This window comes from Scyliorhinus torazame, chromosome 4 (genome assembly GCF_047496885.1).
Source record: "Scyliorhinus torazame isolate Kashiwa2021f chromosome 4, sScyTor2.1, whole genome shotgun sequence".
Classification (NCBI taxonomy): domain Eukaryota; kingdom Metazoa; phylum Chordata; class Chondrichthyes; order Carcharhiniformes; family Scyliorhinidae; genus Scyliorhinus; species Scyliorhinus torazame.
The window spans coordinates 132,443,649-132,466,965 of record NC_092710.1 but is presented as its reverse complement, the minus strand read 5'-3'; the positions used below and the strand labels follow the sequence as shown (position 1 = coordinate 132,466,965).

At 44.6% G+C, this 23,317-nt stretch overlaps 1 protein-coding gene across 2 annotated transcripts in view; it reads left to right on the top strand.

Moving 5' to 3' along the window:
* The window catches only part of LOC140410481 (glutathione S-transferase A4-like), a 39,716-nt gene extending 17,381 nt beyond the window's left edge, over positions 1–22,335 (top strand). For both annotated transcript variants that reach the window (XM_072498610.1, XM_072498611.1), the window contains exons 5-7: positions 5,954–6,095; positions 18,274–18,402; positions 21,650–22,335. In XM_072498610.1, coding sequence (XP_072354711.1) covers positions 5,954–6,095; positions 18,274–18,402; positions 21,650–21,772 — 394 coding nt within the window. In that variant the 3' untranslated portion in view covers positions 21,773–22,335. The remainder of the gene's footprint in view (positions 1–5,953; positions 6,096–18,273; positions 18,403–21,649) is intronic.
* Positions 22,336–23,317: the final 982 nt, after the last annotated feature.

The following is a 23,317-nucleotide window of genomic DNA, read 5'->3' as shown; positions in this document are numbered from 1 at the left end:
AATTGAATCTGGGTCCCTGATGCTGTGAGGCAGCAGTGCCCACCGCTGTGAGATAGCAGTGCTAACCACTGTGCCACCGTAGTGCTCTATCTGATATTTGGCATCAGGTTCCTGATCCTCTTAGCTGCTTCCAGCTGCTTGTAGTTTTCTCTTGCCTTGGTGATCAGACGTAGATATGGTACAATAAGACTAGAGCACTGTGCAGCTTCAACATGGCAGCATCAGACTTGCGCTCTGCTTATTTGTCTGTACATCTTAAAATTTTGTTTGTACCAGGACCAAATTGCAGAGCTTCTGCTTCAGAGCTCAGTGAGCCTCTTTATATGAAATTAGAGAGAGTGCCAATTCATAATCTATTAGGACAGATTTGATGTCTAATTACAAAATTAAATAATAAATCATTGTTGCAATACAAAAATCTACATTTGATTTCTGTATCACGTTCCTATAATGTTCTCCGTTTTTCCTTCTTTAATTTCCATCCTTAAGCAATTTGGAAATGGCATTCAGTTTTGAAAAGTGCTGCCAATTGCTTCTTTGGCAGAATTTCACAATAAATAAATTTACACTTGCCTCTGAGAGCAGCATTAAAGAGCCGGTCATAGGAATGCTGCAGTTTTATTCTTCATTCTGATTTGGTTTGGCAAGTTACTTTGTCTCCAAGGAGAAGAATATTCTTCTGTCTCTGCAGAACAAATCCCAACACTGCCAAAAACAGATGAACTGATCATTCATTTCACTGCCATTTCATAACATAACAACAGTGACTACATTTCAAAGTAAACCACTGTATGCAAAGTGCTTTTAGGCGCTTGGAAAATGTGGAAGAGGAACCTCATAAGTCGCCCAAAACGGAAGGTGTTTCTTGAGCTGCTCAATACCATTCTGTATCCATCTCTGGGTCAGTGGAACTGAATATCAGATGGAGAGGTATGGCACCCAGTCAGATACTACGTGCTTTGAGAGGAATTTCTATCCCATGATCTCCTCGATGACAGACTTTAAGTCTTGTGATACCCATGGCACCTTTTGGTATTCACCATGTCATGGAGGTTTTCCCTGTTGGAAAATGAAAAGAATTGGCCGATAATCAAACCTTCCCAGCAACATTTCCTTCTTGATGCTTCTCATGAACTTTGTAAAAGTTATTTGTGCTTATAATACAAAAATACAGGTCATTGTGTCCATAATCGAAGTGGCAGAACTCCCCTTTATTCTATCCAATTTCTTACAGAATCTCCCCTTCCTCCAGTCTCATTTGTAGCTTGCTTGCAGAACTTTGCTGCCTGCCTATTCGGTATGCATTTCTCTCTTCCTGTTCCCTGCCTCACAGACAAGGGCAGGCCTGATGGGAGTCCATCAGGCCCAGGCACTATTTTAAAATTGTGTTGTGAAATTACTGGTGGTGCCAATCTTCTTAAATCTGTGCCCTCTTGTTATTGTTGCTTCAGCCATTGGAAAAGGTTTATTTTGATTTAATCCATCTAAACACCTCACAAATTTGAACGTCTCTCTCAAGTCATCCTAGTCTTTTCTGTTCTAAGGTGGACAATGGCGGCACAGTAGCACATTGGTTAGCACTGTGGCTTCACAGCGCCAGGGTCCCAGGTTCCCAGTTGGGTCACTGTCTGTGCGGAGTCTGCACGTTCTCCCTGTGTCTGCATGGGTTTCCTCCGGGTGCTCCGGCTTCCTCTTACAAGTCCCGAAAGACGTGCTGTTAGGTGAATTGGACATTCTGAACTCTCCCTCTGTGTACCCGAACAGGCGCCGGAATGTGGCGACCAGGGGCTTTTCACAGTAACTTCATTGCAGTGTTAATGTAAGCCTACTTGTGACACTAATAAAGATTATTATTACTATTCTCCAGTTCATCCAAGTAACTGTGATCCCTCATCTCAGGAATCATTCTGGAAAAATAAAGTGCTGGAAAAGCTCAGCAGATCTGGCAGCATCTGTGGAGAGAGAAACATTGTTAACATTGCTTCAGGTCATCATTATTCCAATGAAAGATCAAAAACTTAACTCCTGTTTCTTTATTTTATCTTTTAATGGGATTTGGGAGTCACTGTCTAGGCTAGCATTTTTATTGCCCATTCCTAATTGTCCTTATGAATATGGTAGTGAGCCAATTCAGGGAGGCGGTGGCATAGTGGTTTTGTCACTGGATTAGTAATCCAATGACGTAGAGCACTCTGGAGTTCCAGGTTCAAATACCGCCACTGCAGATGGTAAAATTTGAATTCAATAAAACTGAATTAAAAGTCTAATGATGACCATGAAACCATTGTCTTTTTTAAAATTTAGAATACCCAATTAATTTTTCCAATTAAAGAACAATTTAGCGTGGCCAATCCACCTACCCTGCACATGTTTGGATTGTGGGGGTGAAACCCACGCAAACACTGGGAGACTGCAAACTCCACACGGATAGTGACCTAGAGCCGAGATCGAACCTGGGACCTCGGCGTCTTGAGGCGGCAGTGCTAACCACTGCGCCACTGTGCTGCCCCGAAACCAATGTCCTTTAGGGATGAAATCTGCCATCCTTACCTGGTCTGGCCTATATGTAACTCCAGACCAACAGCCCTCAAGGGCAATTAGGGATGGGCAATAAATGCTGGCACAGCCTGCGATGCCCACGTCCCATGAGCGAATATTTTTAAAAATCTCCTTAAACCGCTGCAGTCCATGTGAAGCAGGTACACCTACAGAATTGTTTGGGAAGAAGTTGCAGGATTTAGGTAAGTCAGGGTGGTGTGACTTGGAGGAGGAAATGTATGGCGTGGTAATAAGCATCTGCTGCTCTTCTCCTAGGTTGTAGAGGTTTCAAGTTTGGAAGGTGCTTTCAAAGGAGTCTTGCTGAGTGTCTGCAATGCTTCTTTTAGATAGTACACATTGCTAACACTGTGCATTGGTGGTGGAGGGAGTGAATGTTGGAGGTGGTGGTGGCTGCTTTATCCTGGATGGTGTAGAGCTTCTTAGTGTTATTGGAGCTGCCTATCCAGGCAAGTGGAGAGTGTTCCATCACACTCCTGACCTGAGCCTTGTAAATGGTGGACAGGCATTGGGGAGTCGGGAGGTGAGTAATTGCTGCAGAATTTCCCATCTCTAACCTGCTCTTGTAGCCACGGTATTTATATGGCTGGTCCTTACAGTTTCTGGTCAATGGAGAGCCTCCGGATGTTGATAATCATAATGCCATCGAATGTCAAGAGAAGATGGTTGGATTCTCTCCTGTTGGAGATGGCGGTTACCTGTCACTTGTGTGGTGCAAATGTTACTTGCCATTTATCAACACAAACCTGAATGTCTTGCTGCATATGGACGTGGACTGCTTTGGTATCTGAGGAGTCACAAGTGATGCTGAACATTGCGCAATCATCAGCGAACATCCCACCTTAAGATGGAGGGAAGGCCATTGATGATGCAGGTGAAAATAGCTGGGCCTGTGAAACTCCTGCATCAGTACCTGGAGCTGAGATGATTGCCTTCCCCCCCCCCCACAAGACATCTTCCTTTGTGTTACGTATGACTCCAAACTGTGGACAGTTTTTCCCCTGATTCCCATTTTCATAGGACCCCTCAAATGCTTTTATGTTGAGGGCAGTTAACAAACGTCTGGAATGAGGCTAATTTTTTTTCCATTTTTGAATCAAGGCTGTCATGCGGCCAGGAGTCAAATGACCCAGGCAGAACCCAAACTGATCATCAGGTAGCAGGTGAGTGCTGACGATGACAACCTCAACCATTTTGCTGCTGATCTACAGTATTGATTGGCTGAGATGGTAATTGACCTGTTGGTTAGAACTGGTCTGGTAGAAAGTCAAAGAGATCTAGGAGTACAGGTCCACAGGTCATTGAAAGGGGCAACACAGGTGGAGAAGGTAGTCAAGAAGGCATACGGCATGCTTGCCTTCATTGGCCGGGGCATTGAGTATAAGAATTGGCAAGTCATGTTGCAGCTGTATAGAACCTTAGTTAGGCCACACTTGGAGTATAGTGTTCAATTCTGGTCGCCACACTACCAGAAGGATGTGGAGGCTTTAGAGAGGGTGCAGAAGAGATTTACCAGAATGTTGCCTGGTATGGAGGGCATTAGCTATGAGGAGCGATTGAATAAACTCGGTTTGTTCTCACTGGAACGAAGGAGGTTGAGGGGAGACCTGATAGAGGTATACAAAATTATGAGGGGCATAGACAGAGTGGATAGTCAGAGGCTTTTCCCCAGGGTAGAGGGGTCAATTACTAGGGGGCATAGGTTTAAGGTGAGAGGGGCAAGGTTTAGAGTAGATGTACGAGGCAAGTTTTTTACGCGAGGGTAGTGGGTGCCTGGAACTCGCTACCGGAGGAGGTAGTGGAAGCAGGGACGATAGGGACATTTAAGGGGCATCTTGACAAATATATGAATAGGATGGGAATAGAAGGATACGGACCCAGGAAGTGTAGAAGATTGTAGTTTAGTCGGGCAGCATGGTCGGCACGGGCTTGGAGGGCCGAAGGGCCTGTTCCTGTGCTGTACATTTCTTTGTTCTTTGTTGTTTTGTCCTGTTTTTTGTGGGCAGGATAAACCTGGACAATTTGACATGTTGTCAAGTAGATTCCAGTGCTGTAGCTGTACTGGAACAGCTTGGCTAGGGGCACAGCTAGGGGGGTAAAAGTCTTCAGTACAACTGGGGTGTTGTCAAAGCACATAGCTGTTGCTGTATCCATTGCCTCCAGCTGATTTTTAAAAAAAATTTAGTGTACCCAATTAAATTTTTTTTCCAATTAAGGGGCAATTTTGCGTGGCCAATCCACCTAGCCTGCACATCTTTAGGTTGTGGGAGCGAAACCCACGCAAACACCGGGAGAATGTGCAAACTCCACACAGACAGTGACCCAGAGCTGGAATCTAATCTGGGACCTTGGTGTCGTGAGGCAACAGGGCTAACCCACTATGCCACCGTGCTGCCCTCCTCCAGCTGATTCTTGTGGACTGAATCGAATTGGCTGAAGACTGGCATCTGTGGTGCTGGGAATCTACAAGGCACTTCTGGCTGAAGATAGTTGCAAATGTTTCAGGCCTGTCTTTTGCACTGACTGGCGACGTTGATGGAGCCTTCTCCTTTGAGTTGTTTAACCGTCCACCAACATTCACGACTGGATGTGCTTTGATCTGATCTGAACGCTGCTTCAGCTTTTTGGCCATGCATGTACCCCTGCGTTGTAACCTGGCACCTCATTTTTAGGTATGCCTAATGCTGTATCTGGTATGCACTCCTCATTTGAGGGGTGGAAAAGCCCCAACCTGTTCAACCTTTCTTGACTGTTGTAATCTTTTGCCTCTGGTATGATCCTTGTAAATATTGTTTGCTTTTTCTCCTGTGTCTCGACATCTCTTTATTGAGTGGAGAGCAGGACTATGCACAGTACTCCATTGTGGCCTGACCAGAGTCCTGTGCAAATGTAACATAATTTCCCTGCTTTTGAATTCTGTACCCCAGAACGTTGTTAGCATTTTGAATTCATTTTGTTTTTAATGACTTTTTCATCTGTATTCCTAGATTACTATGCCCTGAACCCGATTCAGTTTCCTATGTCCTAAGATGTAGGTGATGTTTCTGGGTCTTTTTCTAGCAAATAGATCAGTAAACGGTGATAATTAATTGAAGCCGACTCCCACAGCCACCATGATCTACAAGAAATCTCAAGGATATTGATAGTAAAAGCATTGATAATTGAGAGTGTATCAAAACAGTTTTGTTTACCATGGCAAATTTTAGTTGGAATGCATTCAAACACGTTTGGGGGTCCTGGGCCCTACTCAAACAAACTAACACAGGAGCACGTGCCCTGTTATAATCTACCCTTGTTTCATGGCAAACAAAAAAAAATAGCAACATTTTAAAACTTCAGTAACTAATGTTACATGGAAGCCTTTTGGACTTATTTACTTTTCTCTCTTTCATCACAGAATTGACATGTATGCCGAGGGGGCCAGAGATCTGATGACTCTTGTGATGAGGCATCCATTCCTTCCTTCTGAAGAAAAGGAAAGTAATCGTACATTGATCACCAAGAAGGCCAAGAGTAGATATTTTCCAGCATTTGAGAAGGTACTGCAGTGTTAAAGCAGGAGAATAATGTTAAAGAAACTAACTTCAATCTTATTTTGACCGTGCTGCACAAATGACAAAAGAGTTTTGAGTCGCGAATCGGACCTGCTTGGTGAGATGGCAAGAGCTCGCGACCCTGGGTAGGCATCATCCTCGAATCGAGGGACAGCCCAACTGGCAAATGGCCTACTATCACTACCACCAGGAAATATGTAATATTATAGGGGCACCAGAGCAGGTGATATAGGGAGAACGGTCAGGGCTAGAAACTTAACAGCTTATAAAGTGTAGAGGAATGATTGGCAAACTGATAGAGGGGAGTGAAGTAGCCTTAGTGAATAAGGATGAAATTACCTTGTGATAAGAAACATAAGGAGGCTCATTGGAGATTAATGAGTAGTATTTAGAAATGCAGAGATTAAACAAGCATGTAGCAAAGGCATAGGCCAGAATTTTCTGTGCAATCCACCACACCGCAGAGGCAGCCCACCATTGACCAGCAGTGGGATCTTCTGGACGGGATTCTGGCCGCTGTCAACAGGGGCCGGAATTCTCCAGCCATTGGAATTCTCTGTTCCCACTGACAGATCACTTCCGTCCATGGATATCCTGGCAGCGTGGGGTGGCTTCAATGGGAAATCCCATTGACAAGCGGCAAGAAACTAGAATCCCGCCGCCAGCGTACGACGCGCCGCCGCGAAACACACCTGCGGGGGGAACCAGAGAATCCCGCCCAGGGCTTCCCGTTAAATGCACGCCTTGCCACCGGGAAACCCGCAGTGGGGCTGGGTGCCATCAGCAGGACCAGAAGATCCCACTGGCGTGAACAGCCGGAAAATTTGCTGCAAAGAACGTTAGCTGACTCCTAGAATCATTAAGCCATTCCAGACAAATGTGGGTCAAGAATATCCTTGAATTGACAGCCCGTAAATTCTTTAAGTTACCTCCCTGCAATTATGACCAAAAGCTAGACAGCGGGAAGGACACTACAAGACGGCAAGAAAAATAAATGAACAAATTTCTTTCCAGCTATATAATTTTTGACACTTACGATAACACCATTCGGAATAGTGTCCATCTGAACATCTACGTATGTAAGAAAATTGACATATTGAAAATAGACAGAAGTAGAAATGTGTCTCAAACAACTCCCTGGCCAACCATATATCTTCGACACCTGACATTCAAACAGACACTAAGATCATTAAATTACTTATTGTTGATAAAACAACAAACCTGACCATTTGGTTATAGGAAATTAGCCAGTATCAAAAGACAAGATATAGGAAAGCCCTTCACTAAATAGGGAAAATTATGTATAAAAAGAGGAGCAGTTTCGCAGAACTGACTCTCCTGCCAGAGCGTGTCAAAGTTCTGTTCTTCAGCCTGCTTCGTCAGACAAAGACCATTGCGGTTTTTGTAAGTATGTTTCTATTAAACTTATGAGAAATGTATTAGAAATTGGTATGAGATACTTTAGGATTTTCCATGTTTCCTTCTCTTAGAGAAATTAGTTTGTTAGCAGATAACAAAGGACTGTTAACCAATTTATATTTTTAACTCTGCAATTCTGTATTGTGTATCAATTGAGATTATTTTATAATATAAATACTATTATTAGAAATTAAACTGTGCAGTCTTACTCTCAATAAGTTTTCGATCCCGGACACTTATTTAGGAAGTCTCAAATGACAAGGATCCACGACCGACAGAGGTAGTAAGTTTTTAGTTATGAGTGATGTGTCTGAACGTCTTCCACGAGAAAGTAATTGAAATCCTGTTTAGCTGTTTGAGACACCGAAAGACAACCTCCCCTTGTGAGAGCTATTCTGAGTCTTAGGAGAGAAACAGATTTCCCTCTTTTGGTGACTTAACCTGATATAGGTTAGTAAAATAGCTCCTTCGGATCCGGAATACCTAAACCGCTCACAAAACTAATGAAGAATCAGGGAAAGGGATTCACCAAAATTATAGGATATAAAATGACCAGAATAAAGAAAATAATGAGAGTAAAGAGTAAAAAGTCTTGGACCAGTTGGTTTCCATCGTAAGCTTTTAAAGGAAGTAGATGGGAGCTTGTGATCTTTCCAAGTTCTCTGAATTCAGGAACCATTCCTTTAGTTTGGAAAATCACACGTGCTGTTCCACTATTTTCGAAAGGTGAGAGGGAAAACTGTAGGGCTGATTAATTCTTAGTTGATTAAGAGTGTAGTGCTTAATAAAGCCAACAGTGTGAGTTCAACCTCCGTACTGGCTGCAGTAGTTCTTGCCTTTTCACCTTTCCACATTGTGATATCCTGGTTTTCACAGAAGCACTGTGCTAGACATCATGATTTGTGGATAGTCATGATTAGCAACTCTCAGACAACCAAAGATGCTATATATAGAGAGAGAGGCATGAGAAAAAAGGGAATTTCAGACCAGCTAGCTTAATATGTGTTGTCAGGAAATTACTCAAATTGATAATTAAGGACAGTGACTGAACGCCTTCAAAATTTTCAGTTGATCAGAGGAAGCCAGCACGGACCTGATTTATTTATTTTGAAGAGGTGACTAAAAATAGTGGACAGGGCAATATCTGTGGATGTTATTTATATGAACTTGCAGGAGGTGCTTGGTAAAATCCCTCAGAAGAGACTGCTAAGTAGGGTTGAAGTTTATGGATCCAGAGGCAAATTATTAACTTGCTAATGAAATTAGCCTTGTGTCAGGAAACAGGGTGGAGATAATAGGCAGGTACTTCAACCGTCAAAGCGGTGACCCATACGGTTCTTTGAGACCTCAACTAATTATTATCAATTTATATAATAGGATAGAAAGACATCCAAATTTACTGATGACACCAAGAAAGGTGGCAGTGTCGATGGAAGCAAAGAAATACAGAGAGAGATTAATTGATTTAGCGAATGGACAAAACTGCGGCAAATAGATGCCAATATATTGTGAGGTCACCCACATTTGGTCTATAGAACAGATCGATTAGAGTACTTTTTAAATGCTGAAAAGCTAGAAACAGTCAAGACCCAAAGAGACTTTGAAGTCTATCTACATAGATCATTAAAATATCCTGGATAGTTACACAAAATAATTAAACGGCTAATGCAATATCAGGTCTTGAATCTAGAGGATTAGAATGCAAGAGCACAGACGTTATTCTACAGCTATACAAAGTCCTTGTTTGACCTCACGTGCAGTACTGACACCTTGGGAAAGACTTACTGGTTCTGGACTGAGTGCACTGCAGATTTTCCAGAATAATACCTGGACTCCAAGGATTACATTACGAGGAGTGATTGTGCAAATTAGATTTACTTTCTAAAATTGAGAATGATAAGAGGTGATTTGATTTAAGTTTTCAAGATATCAAGGAGAGCTTATAAGCTAGAGAAAGAGAACCTATTCCTTCCAGTTTGGGAGTTAAGGACTAGGGAAAATAGATCTTTCAGAAGTGAAGTTAGGATCGCCATTGTAAGGATAGGATGGTAGAACCCGCTTCTGCAATTGGTAGATGCGGGATCAACTGTTGATTATTAAATCTGAAATTGGCAAATTTATGTCTGTCATATTTAGAGATATGGGGAAAAGGAGAGTATATGGAGTTAGGCCACAGATCAGACATGATTTCATTGGATGACAGAACAGGTTTGCGGGGTTAAATGGCCAATCGTACATTTTTGGTAACTTAGTTGGCATTCAGACAACATAAGAACCCATGAGGATTTGGATCTTGAGTAAATTCAGATATGCTATATACCATTCACAATTCTAGAAGTATATTGGTTCATGTCAAAAATAATGAATAGTCAGGAGACCAGAACAGAAAATACTGTAACTACAATGCAGGCCACTTAACACCTGACTGAGGGAAAATAGATTTGCGTTTCGGAAGGAATCCTTCAGAGGAGAATAAAGCACTTATTCTGGTAGAATTCATTGGCATATGTTAATTATTATATGCATTTAGAACTCTGAGAGATTATAACGCATTCTGGGAATTGGAAATACAATTAAAAAATTTGAACATAACATCAAATAGGGCGGTGTAGTCAATACAAAGTAAAAATGCAACAGAATACAGGAAGACTCTTAAGCTTACAGAATGGGCGTTTAATTGTCAAATGAATTTTGAGGTGGTTAAGTGCGAATTGATGCATTTTGGTAGGAAGAATAAGGATGATTGGACTGCTTGGGAATTAGTCTAATAGGGTATAGGTGCAAAGAGATCATGGGGTAAGGATGCACAAAAGACGATACAATTTAATAAGGCCATAAAACAAAATGGTGAACAAAGCAGAAGTTGGACAATGAGCCCACACTCTGGCACAAAACACCAATTTGTGGAAAATCGCTATTGATTGACTGTTTCCCCCCATATTGTGGACTTCTGACCTTCATTTGACCCTGACATTGTTGTCCCAAAGCCAACGGGAACAATGCAACCCAGCCGATGTCCTCTTGAAGTCTATCACTAGTCTCTCTCTCTCTCTCTCTCTCTCTTAATAATAATCGCTTATTGTCATACGTAGGCTTCAATCAAGTTAATGTGAAAAGCCCCTAGTCGCCACATTCCGGAGCCTGTCCGGGAGGCCAGTACGGGAATTGAACCCGCGCTGCTGCCTCGTTCTGCATTACAAGCCAGCTGTTTAGCCCACTGTGCTAGACCAGCCTCTGAAGTAGCCCTGAACCTATAGGGAATCTGAATGAATGTATCCACAGGGTAACCATTACAGGCTGCAAATAGAGACCTGGATCTGAAAGCTTACTTTAAAGAAAGGCTTAAAGTCAACCATCTGAAACAAAGACTCTTTTTCCTTTTACTTGTTTTTTTACACCCCTCTCGTACCCTCTGCGTTTGTCTGTTTTGTGTGTGCATAAAGGGTGGGGACAAGATAAAGTGGGGGTTTAGGAATTAGATAATAGTTAACCAGTTGTATTTGCTGCATATTTTATTATAATTCTTGTTATAAATAAAAAGTAATTGTGTTTAAATTTACAAACTTGGTGACTGTAATTACTGGGCAGCCAAGAGCCAAAGACTTTGGATATTTTTCTCCGAATTATTGGTTAATTCAATTGTGTTGTGCCTCCGGGTCAAGTGGGGCTGGAATTAACCGCACACTAGCCCAGGGCGCTTTAACAACTTGCAAATCTAAGTTATTAACATATATATCAGGAAAAGCAGTGGTCCTAGTCCTAACAATTGGCCAACTTAGTGGCTTACTAGGTCATTTGAGAAAGCAACTAAGAATCACATTACTGAAGTTCAGTCTCGGACAGACTGGGAAGGATAGCAGATTTCCTTCCCTTTGGTGCAATAAATTAGCCCGTTGCATTTTTATGACAGTCTGGTAGTTTGGCTACTACTGATGCCATTTTTTTCTTCAAGATTTATTTAAGTAACTGAATTTAAATCCCCAACTGTCATAGTGGAACCTGAACTCCTCTCCAGATTATTAGGCCAGTCCTCTGACTTTATTTCAAAAGGAGTGGAGTATAAAAATAGGGAAGTCCTGCTAAAACTATACAAGGCACACCTTGTTAGATCACACCTGGGATACTGTGAACAGTTATGGCCCCCTTATCTGAGGGAAGATATACTGGCATTGGAGGCAGTCTAGTGAATGTGCACTAGGTTGATCCTGGGTATGGCAGGATTTTCTTATGAGGGTAGTTTGAGTAGGTTGGGCCTGTCTTCATTGGAGTTTAAATGAATGGGAGGGGACCTTATTGAGACATACAAGATTCTCAGGGCGTTGACAGGGTAGATGCTGAGAGGTTGTTTCCCCTTGTTGGAGAGTCTTAATACCAGCAGGCATAATATCAGAGTGAGGCGTTGCCTATTTAAGATCGAGGTGAGGAGGAATTTCTTCTCTCCGAGCGTAGTGCATCTGTGGAATATTTTTACCGCAGAGGGCTGTAGTGGCTGGGTCATTAAAAATGTTCAAAGCGGACTTCCGGGTGCGGCGATGACCAGCTAAGTCGCACGTTTCGGCAGCTCCCGGTGGAACGGACTTTTGGGCTCTTGATAGGAGCCCCAACGGCAATTTTAACGGCTAAAAACACCGTGCGGTAAACCAGAAGGGTGTTCCCCCTGGACACGGATGGAAAAAGGAGAGGAAAGTGGCCGGATTGCAGCGGATCCTTTGGAACAACGGCAAGGAAGGCAAGCAGAAACCAAGATGGCGTCGGAAGGTGGCAGTTTCATATGGGGCCCTGAACAACAAGAGTTCTTGAAACGCTGCGTGGAGGAGATAAAAAAGGAAATGAAGAAAGAGTTGTTGGCCCCGATATTACAGGCGATTGAAGGGCTGAAAGAGGAACAAAAGACCCAGGAGCAGGAGCTTCGGGTCGTGAAGGCGAAAGCAGCAGAGAATGAGAACGATATACAGGGCCTGGTGGTGAAGTCGGAGATACAGGAGGCACACCAGAAACGATGTGTGGAGAGGTTGGAGGCACTGGAAAACAACGCAAGGAGGAACAACTTGAGGATTCTTGGCCTTCCTGAAGGTGTGGAGGGGGCGGACGTCGGGGCATATGTGAGCACGATGCTGCACTCGTTAATGGGAGCGGAGGCCCCGACGGGTCCGTTGGAGGTGGAGGGAGCATACCGAGTTATGGTGCGAGGATCGAGAGCAGGAGAAACTCCCAGAGCCATAGTGGTGAGATTCCTCCGTTTTAAGGATAGAGAAATGGTCCTTAGATGGGCGAAGAAAACTCGGTGCAGTAAATGGGAGAACGCGGTGATCCGCGTTTATCAAGATTGGAGTGCGGAGGTGGCGAGAAGGAGGGCGAGCTTTAATCGGGCCAAAGCGGTACTTCACAAAAGGAAGATAAAATTTGGAATGCTGCAACCGGCAAGACTGTGGGTCACATATCAAGGGAGGCACCACTACTTTGAGACGGCGGATGAAGCGTGGACTTTTATTGTAGAAGAAAAATTGGAATGAGTGGATTATGAAAATGAACGTTTGGACAAAGTGGTGGGGCGAATGGCGGGGGGGGCGAAGAGGGGTTTTATGTTTTAATCCTGCGGTATGGTAACTGTAACTTTTCTTTCTCCCACAGGTGGTGATGGGGGGAGGTGGGGAGGGAGAGGAGATGGGGCGTTGGCCATGGGAGGCGGGGCCGAGGGAGAGGCGCGGGCTTGGTTCCCGCGCTATGATAATTATGGCGGGAATAGAGAAGCAGGAAGGAGGGGGCGTCGCACGGTGCGAGCCGTGATCACGGGGGGAAGCCGAGGTCAGCCAGAGTTTGCTGACTTCTGGGAGCAACATGGGGGGAGTAATTACGCTAGCGGGGGGTCTAGCGGGGGGGGTGGGAGGGGGGAATTACTGGGTTGCTGCTGCTGGGGAAAGGGGGGAGTGGGTACGGGAAAGGATGGGCGGGGGGGGCACCGCCTGGGAGAGATACAGCTGCGTGGGAACTGGGTGAGAAGCTGGAAAAAGATGATGGCTAACCGGCAAGGGGGGGGGGGGTGGGAAGCCCCCCAACTCGGCTGATCACGTGGAACGTGAGAGGGCTTAACGGGCCGATAAAGAGGGCACGAGTACTCGCACACCTTAAGAAACTTAAAGCAGATGTGGTTATGTTACAGGAAACGCACCTGAAACTGATAGACCAGGTTAGGCTGCGCAAAGGATGGGTGGGGCAGGTGTTCCATTCGGGGCTGGATGCGAAAAACAGGGGGGTGGCTATATTAGTGGGGAAGCGGGTAATGTTCGAGGCAAAGACTATAGTGGCGGATAACGGGGGCAGATACGTGATGGTGAGTGGCAAATTACAGGGAGAGATGGTGGTTTTGGTAAACGTGTATGCCCCGAACTGGGACGATGCCAACTTTATGAGGCGAATGCTAGGACGCATCCCGGACCTAGAGACGGGAAAGCTGATAATGGGGGGAGACTTTAACACGGTGTTGGAACCAAGGCTGGATAGGTCGAAGTCCAGGACTGGTAGGAGGCCGGCAGCAGCCAAGGTGCTTAAGGATTTTATGGAGCAGATGGGAGGGGTGGACCCATGGAGATTCAGTAGACCTAGGAGTAAGGAGTTCTCGTTTTTCTCCTATGTCCATAAAGTCTATTCACGCATAGACTTTTTTGTGTTGGGTAGGGCATTGATCCCGAGGGTAAGGGGAACGGAATATACGGCTATAGCCATTTCGGATCATGCCCCACACTGGGTTGACTTGGAGATAGGGGAGGAAACAAGAGGGCGCCCACCCTGGAGAATGGACATGGGACTAATGGCAGATGAGGGGGTGTGCCTAAGGGTGAGGGGATGCATTGAAAAGTACTTGGAACTCAATGACAATGGGGAGGTTCAGGTGGGAGTGGTCTGGGAGGCGTTGAAGGCGGTGGTGAGGGGGGAGCTGATATCAATAAGGACACATAAAGGGAAGCAGGAGAGTAAGGAACGGGAGCGGTTGCTGCAAGAACTTTTGAGGGTGGACAGACAATATGCGGAAGCACCGGAGGAGGGACTGTACAGGGAAAGGCAAAGGCTGCATGTGGAATTTGACTTGCTGACTACAGGCACTGCAGAGGCACAATGGAGGAAGGCGCAGGGTGTACAGTATGAATATGGAGAGAAGGCGAGCAGATTGCTGGCACACCAATTGAGGAAAAGGGGAGCAGCGAGGGAAATAGGGGGGGTGAGGGACGAGGAAGGAGAGACGGAGCGGGGAGCGGAGAGAGTGAATGAAGTGTTCAAGACATTTTATAAAAAATTGTATGAAGCTCAACCCCCGGATGGGAGGGAGAGAATGATGGATTTTTTGGATCGGCTGGAAATTCCCAAGGTGGAAGAGCAGGAAAGGGTGGAACTGGGAGCACAGATCACGGTAGAAGAAGTGGTGAAAGGAATTAGGAACATGCAGACGGGAAAGGCCCCGGGACCAGACGGATTCCCAGTTGAATTTTACAGAAAATATTTTGACTTGCTCGCCCCGCTACTGACGAGGACCTTTAACGAGGCAAAGGAAAGGGGACAACTGCCCCCGACTATGTCAGAAGCAACGATATCGCTTCTCTTAAAGAAGGAAAAGGATCCGCTACAATGCGGGTCCTACAGACCAATTTCCCTCCTAAATGTGGATGCCAAGGTCCTGGCCAAGGTAATGGCAATGAGAATAGAGGAATGTGTCCCGGGGCTGGTTCATGAGGATCAAACTGGGTTTGTGAAGGGGAGACAGCTGAACACGAATATACGGAGGCTGTTAGGGGTAATGATGATGGCCCCACCAGAGGGTGAAACGGAGATAGTAGTGGCGATGGATGCCGAGAAAGCATTTGATAGAGTGGAATGGGATTATCTGTGGGAGGTGTTGAGGAGATTTGGTTTTGGAGAGGGGTATGTTAGATGGGTGCAGCTGTTGTATAGGGCCCCAGTGGCGAGTGTGGTCACGAATGGACGGGGATCGGCATATTTTCGGCTCCATAGAGGGACAAGGCAGGGATGTCCTCTGTCCCCATTACTGTTTGCACTGGCGATTGAGCCTCTGGCGATAGCGCTGAGAGGTTCCAAGAGATGGAGGGGAATACTTAGGGGAGGAGAAGAACACCGGGTATCTTTATATGCGGATGATCTGCTACTATATGTGGCGGATCCAGCAGAGGGGATGCCAGAAATAATGCGGATACTTGGGGAGTTTGGGGATTTTTCAGGGTATAAATTGAACATGGGGAAGAGTGAGCTGTTTGTGGTGCATCCAGGGGAGCAGAGTAGAGAAATAGAAGACCTACCGTTGAGGAAGGTAACAAGAGACTTTCGTTACCTGGGGATCCAGATAGCTAAGAATTGGGGCACATTGCACAGGCTAAATTTGACGCGGTTGGTGGAACAGATGGAGGAAGATTTCAAGAGATGGGATATGGTAGCATTGTCAATGGCAGGGAGGGTGCAGGCGGTTAAGATGGTGGTCCTCCCGAGATTCCTCTTTGTGTTTCAGTGCCTCCCGGTGGTGATCACGAAGGCTTTTTTCAAAAGGATAGAAAAGAGTATCATGGGTTTTGTTTGGGCCGGGAAGACTCCGAGAGTGAGGAAGGGATTCTTACAGCGTAGTAGGGATAGGGGGGGGCTGGCACTACCGAGCCTAAGTGAGTATTATTGGGCCGCTAATATTTCAATGGTGAGTAAGTGGATGGGAGAGGAGGAAGGAGCGGCGTGGAAGAGATTAGAGAGGGCGTCCTGTAGGGGGACCAGCCTGCAGGCTATGGTGACAGCCCCATTGCCGTTCTCACCAAGGAACTATACCACGAGTCCGGTGGTGGTAGCTACACTGAAGATTTGGGGACAGTGGAGACGACATAGGGGAAAGACCGGAGCATTGGGGGGGGTCCCCGATAAGAAACAACCATAGGTTTGCCCCGGGGGGAATGGATGGGGGATATGGAATGTGGCAAAGAGCAGGAATAACGCAATTGAAAGATCTATTTGTGGATGGGAAGTTCGCGAGTCTGGGAGCGCTGACCGAGAAATATGGGTTGCCCCAAGGGAATGCATTCAGGTACATGCAATTGAGGGCTTTTGCGAGGCAACAGGTGAGGGAATTCCCGCAGCTCCCGACACAAGAGGTGCAGGACAGAGTCATCTCAAAGAAATGGGTGGGGGATGGTAAGGTGTCGGATATATATAGGGAAATGAGGGACGAAGGGGAGACTATGGTGGACGAACTAAAAGGGAAATGGGAAGAAGAGCTAGGGGAGGAGATCGAGGAGGGGCTGTGGGCAGATGCCCTAAACAGGGTAAACTCGTCGTCCTCGTGCGCCAGGCTAAGCCTGATTCAGTTTAAGGTATTACACAGGGCACATATGACTGGAACACGGCTCAGTAAATTTTTTGGGGTGGAGGATAGGTGTGCGGGGTGCTCGAGAAGCCCAGCGAATCATACCCATATGTTTTGGTCATGCCCGGCACTACAGGGGTTTTGGATGGGGGTGACAAAGGTGCTTTCGAAAGTAGTAGGAGTCCGGGTCGAACCAAGCTGGGGGTTGGCTATATTTGGGGTTGCACAAGAGTCGGGAGTGCAGGAGGCGAGAGAGGCCGATGTTTTGGCCTTTGCGTCCCTAGTAGCCCGGCGCAGGATATTGCTAATGTGGAAAGAAGCCAAGCCCCCGGGGGTGGAGACCTGGATAAATGATATGGCGGGGTTCATAAAGTTAGAGCGGATTAAGTTCGTCCTAAGGGGGTCGGCTCAAGGGTTCACCAGGCGGTGGCAACCGTTCGTCGAATATCTTGCGGAAAGATAGATGGGGGAAAAAGAAGGCAGCAGCAGCAGCCCAGGACTTGGATGGGGGGGGGGGGGGGGAGGTGGGGGGGGGTGGCCTGAGACAAGGCAGTTGCCAATTAGGGCTAGTTTTTATTTTTGTTATTTAATATTTATTTATTTGTTGTTTTTTTTTTTCTTGTTTAAATAAAAAAGGTCATTATTATCTGTATTGTTATAATGTTGTGTAAAGGATGCACAATGTACTGTGTTGGTTGACCAAAAATTTTCAATAAAATATTTATTTTAAAAAAAAAAAATGTTCAAAGCTGAGATAGACAGATTTTTAATCAGTAAAAGGGAATCCAGGGTTATGGGGGGGGGGGGGGGGGTAAAACGGGAGAATGTAGTTGAGGATTATCATACCAGATCAGTCATGATTTAATTGAATGGCAGAGCAGACTCAATGGGCCGAGTGGCCTGTTTCTGCTTCTATGTCTTATGGATTCCTCATCCAGCAACATAATCATTGTTCCAGAGATTACACCAGAGATCACAGCCAAATGTTATCTTGACCCTGTCAGACATTTGGAATTGTGCAGAAGGGGTTGCCTGATGTGGCAGTTAAACCAGTCGTTCAACCTTCCTGGGTCTCTTAAGGTGCATATGCTGGCAGCCTTGCTCTCTACTTCAGCATCATGGGAGGAATATATGTTTCACAGTCTCTTCAAGCATCCCGGGAATGTGTGTATAACATTCCATTTTGCAATAAAAACTGATGGAATGTTTGGGAAAGTGTCTTCGCTTTCTGCCACTGTCATTCCAAATTCTGTTCTGCAGCCAAAAGCCACAAATTAATTGAACTGAGCAGGCTGCTCGGCTGTCTCACATTTTAATTTTTAATGGCATTAAATAATTGTCCTCTTGACATCTGTGTTATTTGCACCTCTAATGCGAGATTTTTTTCTCTTGCAGGTCCTAAGTCAACAAAGTGGATATTTGGTTGGTAACCAGCTCAGTGTTGCTGATCTTCACTTGCTAGAGGTTATCTTGATGATTGAAGAAAATGTACCCCTCATTCTGTCTGAGTTCCCTCAGCTGCAGGTAGGGTTTGTATATTAAATCAGAAAGTTTATATTGTGTGACGAAGCTGAAAGGACATGAAAGAAAAAAATGAATGCATGAAAAAGGTTAAGATACAGACAGGACTGTAAAACCTTTTGTGATATTTAGACTAATATAAAATTATTTCAGATTCATATGGTTGTTCCATAGAATTAATATTTTTGAAATGATGTCTTGATTTCCTGAGATTGCTTATGTTATGAAATGGCCTCTTTGGTCAGAACGGGATGAGTGAGCATGTATCTCTTGGAATTCTGTACTGTTTCTGGAAGCGTCACTGAACCTCTCATTAGGAGGGGTTTGAAGACACATCCTTGCGTTTGGCACACCTTTGGTAGGGATCTATCTGAGCAAAGTAAGAATGAGATTTGAGACTGGGAGGTCAGCTCCTGCCTCATTTAGATACAAAGGACTGGATTTTAAGCTGCAGGAGAGCACAGGTTTGGGAATGGGTGAAAGGGTTAAACTGACCAAATTGGCAGCAGTGGGGAACCCAGCTCCAACCTGCCAACTTGCGCATTTCTTTGCAGTGGATATTAATCATTCAATTAATCGTGGAACAAAGAAATGAGAAGGGGAGGTGGAACTAAGAAATAAGAAGGGGATGGTGACCTTATTGGGGTTGTACTATAGGCCTCCAAATAGTCAATGGAAATTCGAAGAACAATATGCAGGGAGATTGGGGAGACTTTCAGGAGTAACAGGGTTGTCATAGTAGGGGTTTTAATTTTCCTAACATAGACTGGGACTGACATAGTGTTCAGGATTTAGATGGGGTGGAATTTTTTGAGTGTTCAGGAAAGTTTCCTCAGGCAGTATGTGGAGGGTCCTACTCGGGAAAGGGCAAGACTTGACCTACCCTTGGGAAATAGGGCAGGGCAAGTGACTGAGGTGACAGTGGGGGACCACTTTGGGACCAGTGACCATAGTTCTATTTATTTTTAAATGGTTATGGAAAGGGTCCACAGGTGCAAGTTCGAAATTGGGGCAAGGCGAATTTTGATGGAATTAGACAGGAGCTTGCAAGGGTTGTTTTGAGACGCTTGTTTGAGGGCAAAGGGACCACCGGCAAGTGGAAAGCTTTTAAAAGTGAAATAGCGTAGGAGACTGAGGGGTGATCTTATAGAGATGTATAAGATCATGAGGGATGGATAGGGTGAATGCACCCAGGAGGGCATGGGTTTAGGTTGAGAGGGGAAAGAATTAATGGGAATCTGAGGAGCAATGTCCCTGCCTCAACCACTTCCCCTGGCAGCTCATTCTACAAAAGTAGTACTTTTGTAGAATGAGCTGCCAGTGGAAGTGGTTGAGGCAGGGACATTGACAATATTTAAAAAGACATTTGGACAGATACATGGATAGGAACGATTTAGAGGGATATGGGCCAAATGTAGACAAATAGGGTTAGCTTAGATGGGCTTTTTGTTTGGCATGGACCAGTTTGGGCCATAGGGCCTGTCTCCATGCCGTAGATACTATGATTTTCTTTTTACAAATTTAGAATACCCAATTAGAACCTTAGTTAGGCCACACTTGGAGTATAGTGTTCAATTCTGGTCACCACACTACCAGAAGGATGTGGTAGTGATTTACCAGAAGAGATTTACCAGAATGTTGCCTGGTATGGAGGGCATTAGCTATGAGGAGGGGTTGAATAAATGCGGTTTGTTCTTACTGGAACAACGGAGGTTGAGGGGCGACCTGATAGAGGTCTACAAAATTATGAGGGGCATAGACTGAGTGGATAGTCAGAGGCTTTTCCCTAGGGTAGAGGGATCAATTACTAGGGGGCATAGGTTTAAGGTGCGAGGGGTAAGGTTTAGAGTAGATGTACGAGGCAAGTTTTTTTTACACAGAGGGTAGTGGGTGCCTGGAACTCGCTGCCGGAGGAGGTGGTGGAAGCAGGGACAATAGTGACATTTAAGGGGCATCTTGACAAATACATGAATAGGATGGGAATAGAGGGATACGGACCCAGGAAGTGTAGAAGATGTCGGGCAGCATGGTCGGCACGGGCTTGGAGGGCCGAAGGGCCTGTTCCTGTGCTGTACTTTTCTTTGTTCTTTGTAATTCTTTTCCAATTAAGGGGCAATTTAGCACGGCCAATCCACCGAGACTGCACATCTTTGGGTTGTGGCAGTGAGATCCACACAAACACTGGGGAGAATGTGCAAACTCCACATGGACAATGACCAGGGGCTAACTGGGATCCTCGGTGCGTGAGGCAGCAGTGCTAACCACTGCACCACTGTGCCACCTCCGTAAATTCTATGATAATCAGTGTGACGTTGACATTGGTTGTCAACTTGAACTTGGTCCACTTATTTCCCAGTTTCCTGGAACTTGCAAAGGGAACTCAGTGACTTCAGTGGGGTGAAACCATATCTGGGAAATGTGTCAATATGTACTGAGTACTCACATCTTATCTGAGATTGTGGGAAAGGATTTGTTCACAATACTTGTGGTCTCAACTCCACTTTGAAAGTTTGATGGTCTTAACTACAATTTGGAGCTCTGGACTTCAGATGAGAATCAAATTGACCGGCAGCAGCAACAGACCTGTTGCTCCTTTTATAAGAGAAGGAAGCAGCAGAGAGGCGAGGCTCGCAGGAGGCCATACCTGGTAGTTAAGCTTCCTGGAGATGTTTAAAAACATTCTATCAAGAAGCTCGAGGGTGTCATCTGAGCTGAGGGCAGACGTTTCCAGACTGTTGGAAGAAGCTCTGTTGCTAGCTGGACTTGGTGGCCATATGCGACCTGCGGGTTGTCAAAGTCATCACCACCTTCAAATTCTTGGCCTCCGGCTCCTTCCAGGGCTCTACCAGAGACATTTGCAGGATCTTGGCCAGTCAGTACCCACACATGCATAACTGATTGCTTATTTGCCATGGTCGCCAATAAGAGTTTTTTTAATACTGGAGAGAATTCAGTGATGAAGTTTAAAATTTGAATGTTGGAGGAAAGGACATTAGAATTGTTTTATCATTTGATAGAATATCTTTGACCGATATAACTGAGATAACATTGTGCGCATTGAAACAATATTCTCTTTGCAAGATTCAACTGCTCTCCATGTGATTTTACTTTTGGCTTCAACCCTTTCGCTTGTTGACAAAGCAGTGGCATTCTAATTGAAATGCTTATTTGGGCTGTGCCAACAATGTGCCCTGATCCGTTTGTGCTAATAATCTTGCCTAATGGAGCGTGTTCCAACAATTCATTCCAGAAATTCAAGCTAAAGATCAGCACTATCCCAAGAATTCAGACGTTCCTGCAACCTGGTAGTCCCAGAAAGCCTCCACCGGATGATCAATACGTTCAGATTGTAAGAGAAGTTCTCAAGTTTTGAGCGGGATGTCATGAAAGGAGTTGCAAATCTCAAATGTTGTCAAAAGTAGACTTAAAAATGGTGTTATATTAAAAGAGGTTCCTAGCTGTCGAATGCACTTCATAATAATGCATAACTAAATATAGGTGGAACCGTCATAATTTTAACTTTCCAAGTGTCAATCTATATGACCAGATGATAAATATTTTTGATTACCTGAATAAAAATGTTATGTTTAATTCATTAATGATAGTAATTTAGAAATACATGTCCTAGAAAACGTTAACTGCAGGTTGTATGGAAAAATGATTCTGAAACTGTTTGAATGCTTGATGTTTCATTGTAATTTGAATGCTTGATGTTTCATTGTAATTTCTATTGTTTAGCAATGTTCAATATCATTTTCTGACACTAATGCAAATTATTTTGGATGCTTTGCTAATTCTCTACTTCCCTTTTTGTTTGGAAAATTACTGAAGAAAGTACAGTATCTCTAGGTGTATTCTGGAAAATTGCATTTTCTCTTATGTTTTTGTGGGGGGAATCCATTGTCTAGAATAAACTTACAAAGCTCATCAATACAAGATCATGTTCAGTCCTGCGAGTCGCTTATGCCTTTGTATTTATTCCAGGATCGTATTTTCAGGGGTCTGACTCTTATGAGCGCCATTCAATTTTTGATTGTAGGTCAGGACTCAATGGCACATTCATGCAGAATTTTATGCCCTTAAAAAGTAATTGCAGATTGGAATCATTTTGGGTCCGAACCTTACATTTTCCGTCACTGTGCCTACCTATGCTAGTGATCATTGCAGGGCAGGTAAGCGGTGCCGGTGATGTTTATTGTTTTTCAAATATTTTTTATAAATAGAGTACCCAATTCTTTTTTTTTTCCAATTAAGGGGCAATTTAGCATGGCCAATTCACCTACCCTGCACATCGTTTTGAATTGTGGGGAGAATGTGCAAACTTCACACGGACAGTGACCCGAGACCAGGATCAAACCTGGATCGTCGGCGCCATGAGGCAGGCAGCAGTGCTAACCACTGCATGTGATGCTCACTATTTTTTTTAAATATAAATTTAGAGTACCCAATTCATTTTTTCCAATTAAGGGGCAATTATAGCGTGGCCAATCCACCTAGCCTGCACATCTTTGGGTTGTGGGGGTGAAACCCACGCAAACATGGGGAGAATGTGCAAACTCCACACGGACAGTGGCCCAGGGCTGGGATTGAACCTGGGACCTCAGCACCATGAGGCAGCAGTGCTGACCACTGTGCCATCATGCTGCACTCTACTTAACCTCATTTGGAAACACTGTCAGTAAGATCATAGATCTTTAATTTGCACTGTACAAAGCAATAATTTTATTTTAAATCTCAAGTTCAGTTGAAGCAGAGAAGTTTTGAGAAGTTCAAATTAGATTTCTGTCAGACATTCCAGCAAACATAAACCCAAGGCAGGAGCTTATCTTTTGCGAAACAACTTCTTTGATACCTTCCAAAGTTGCAGAAGTAAACTTTGGTAAAAATAAATCCACACTAACATCCTTAACTTAAAATG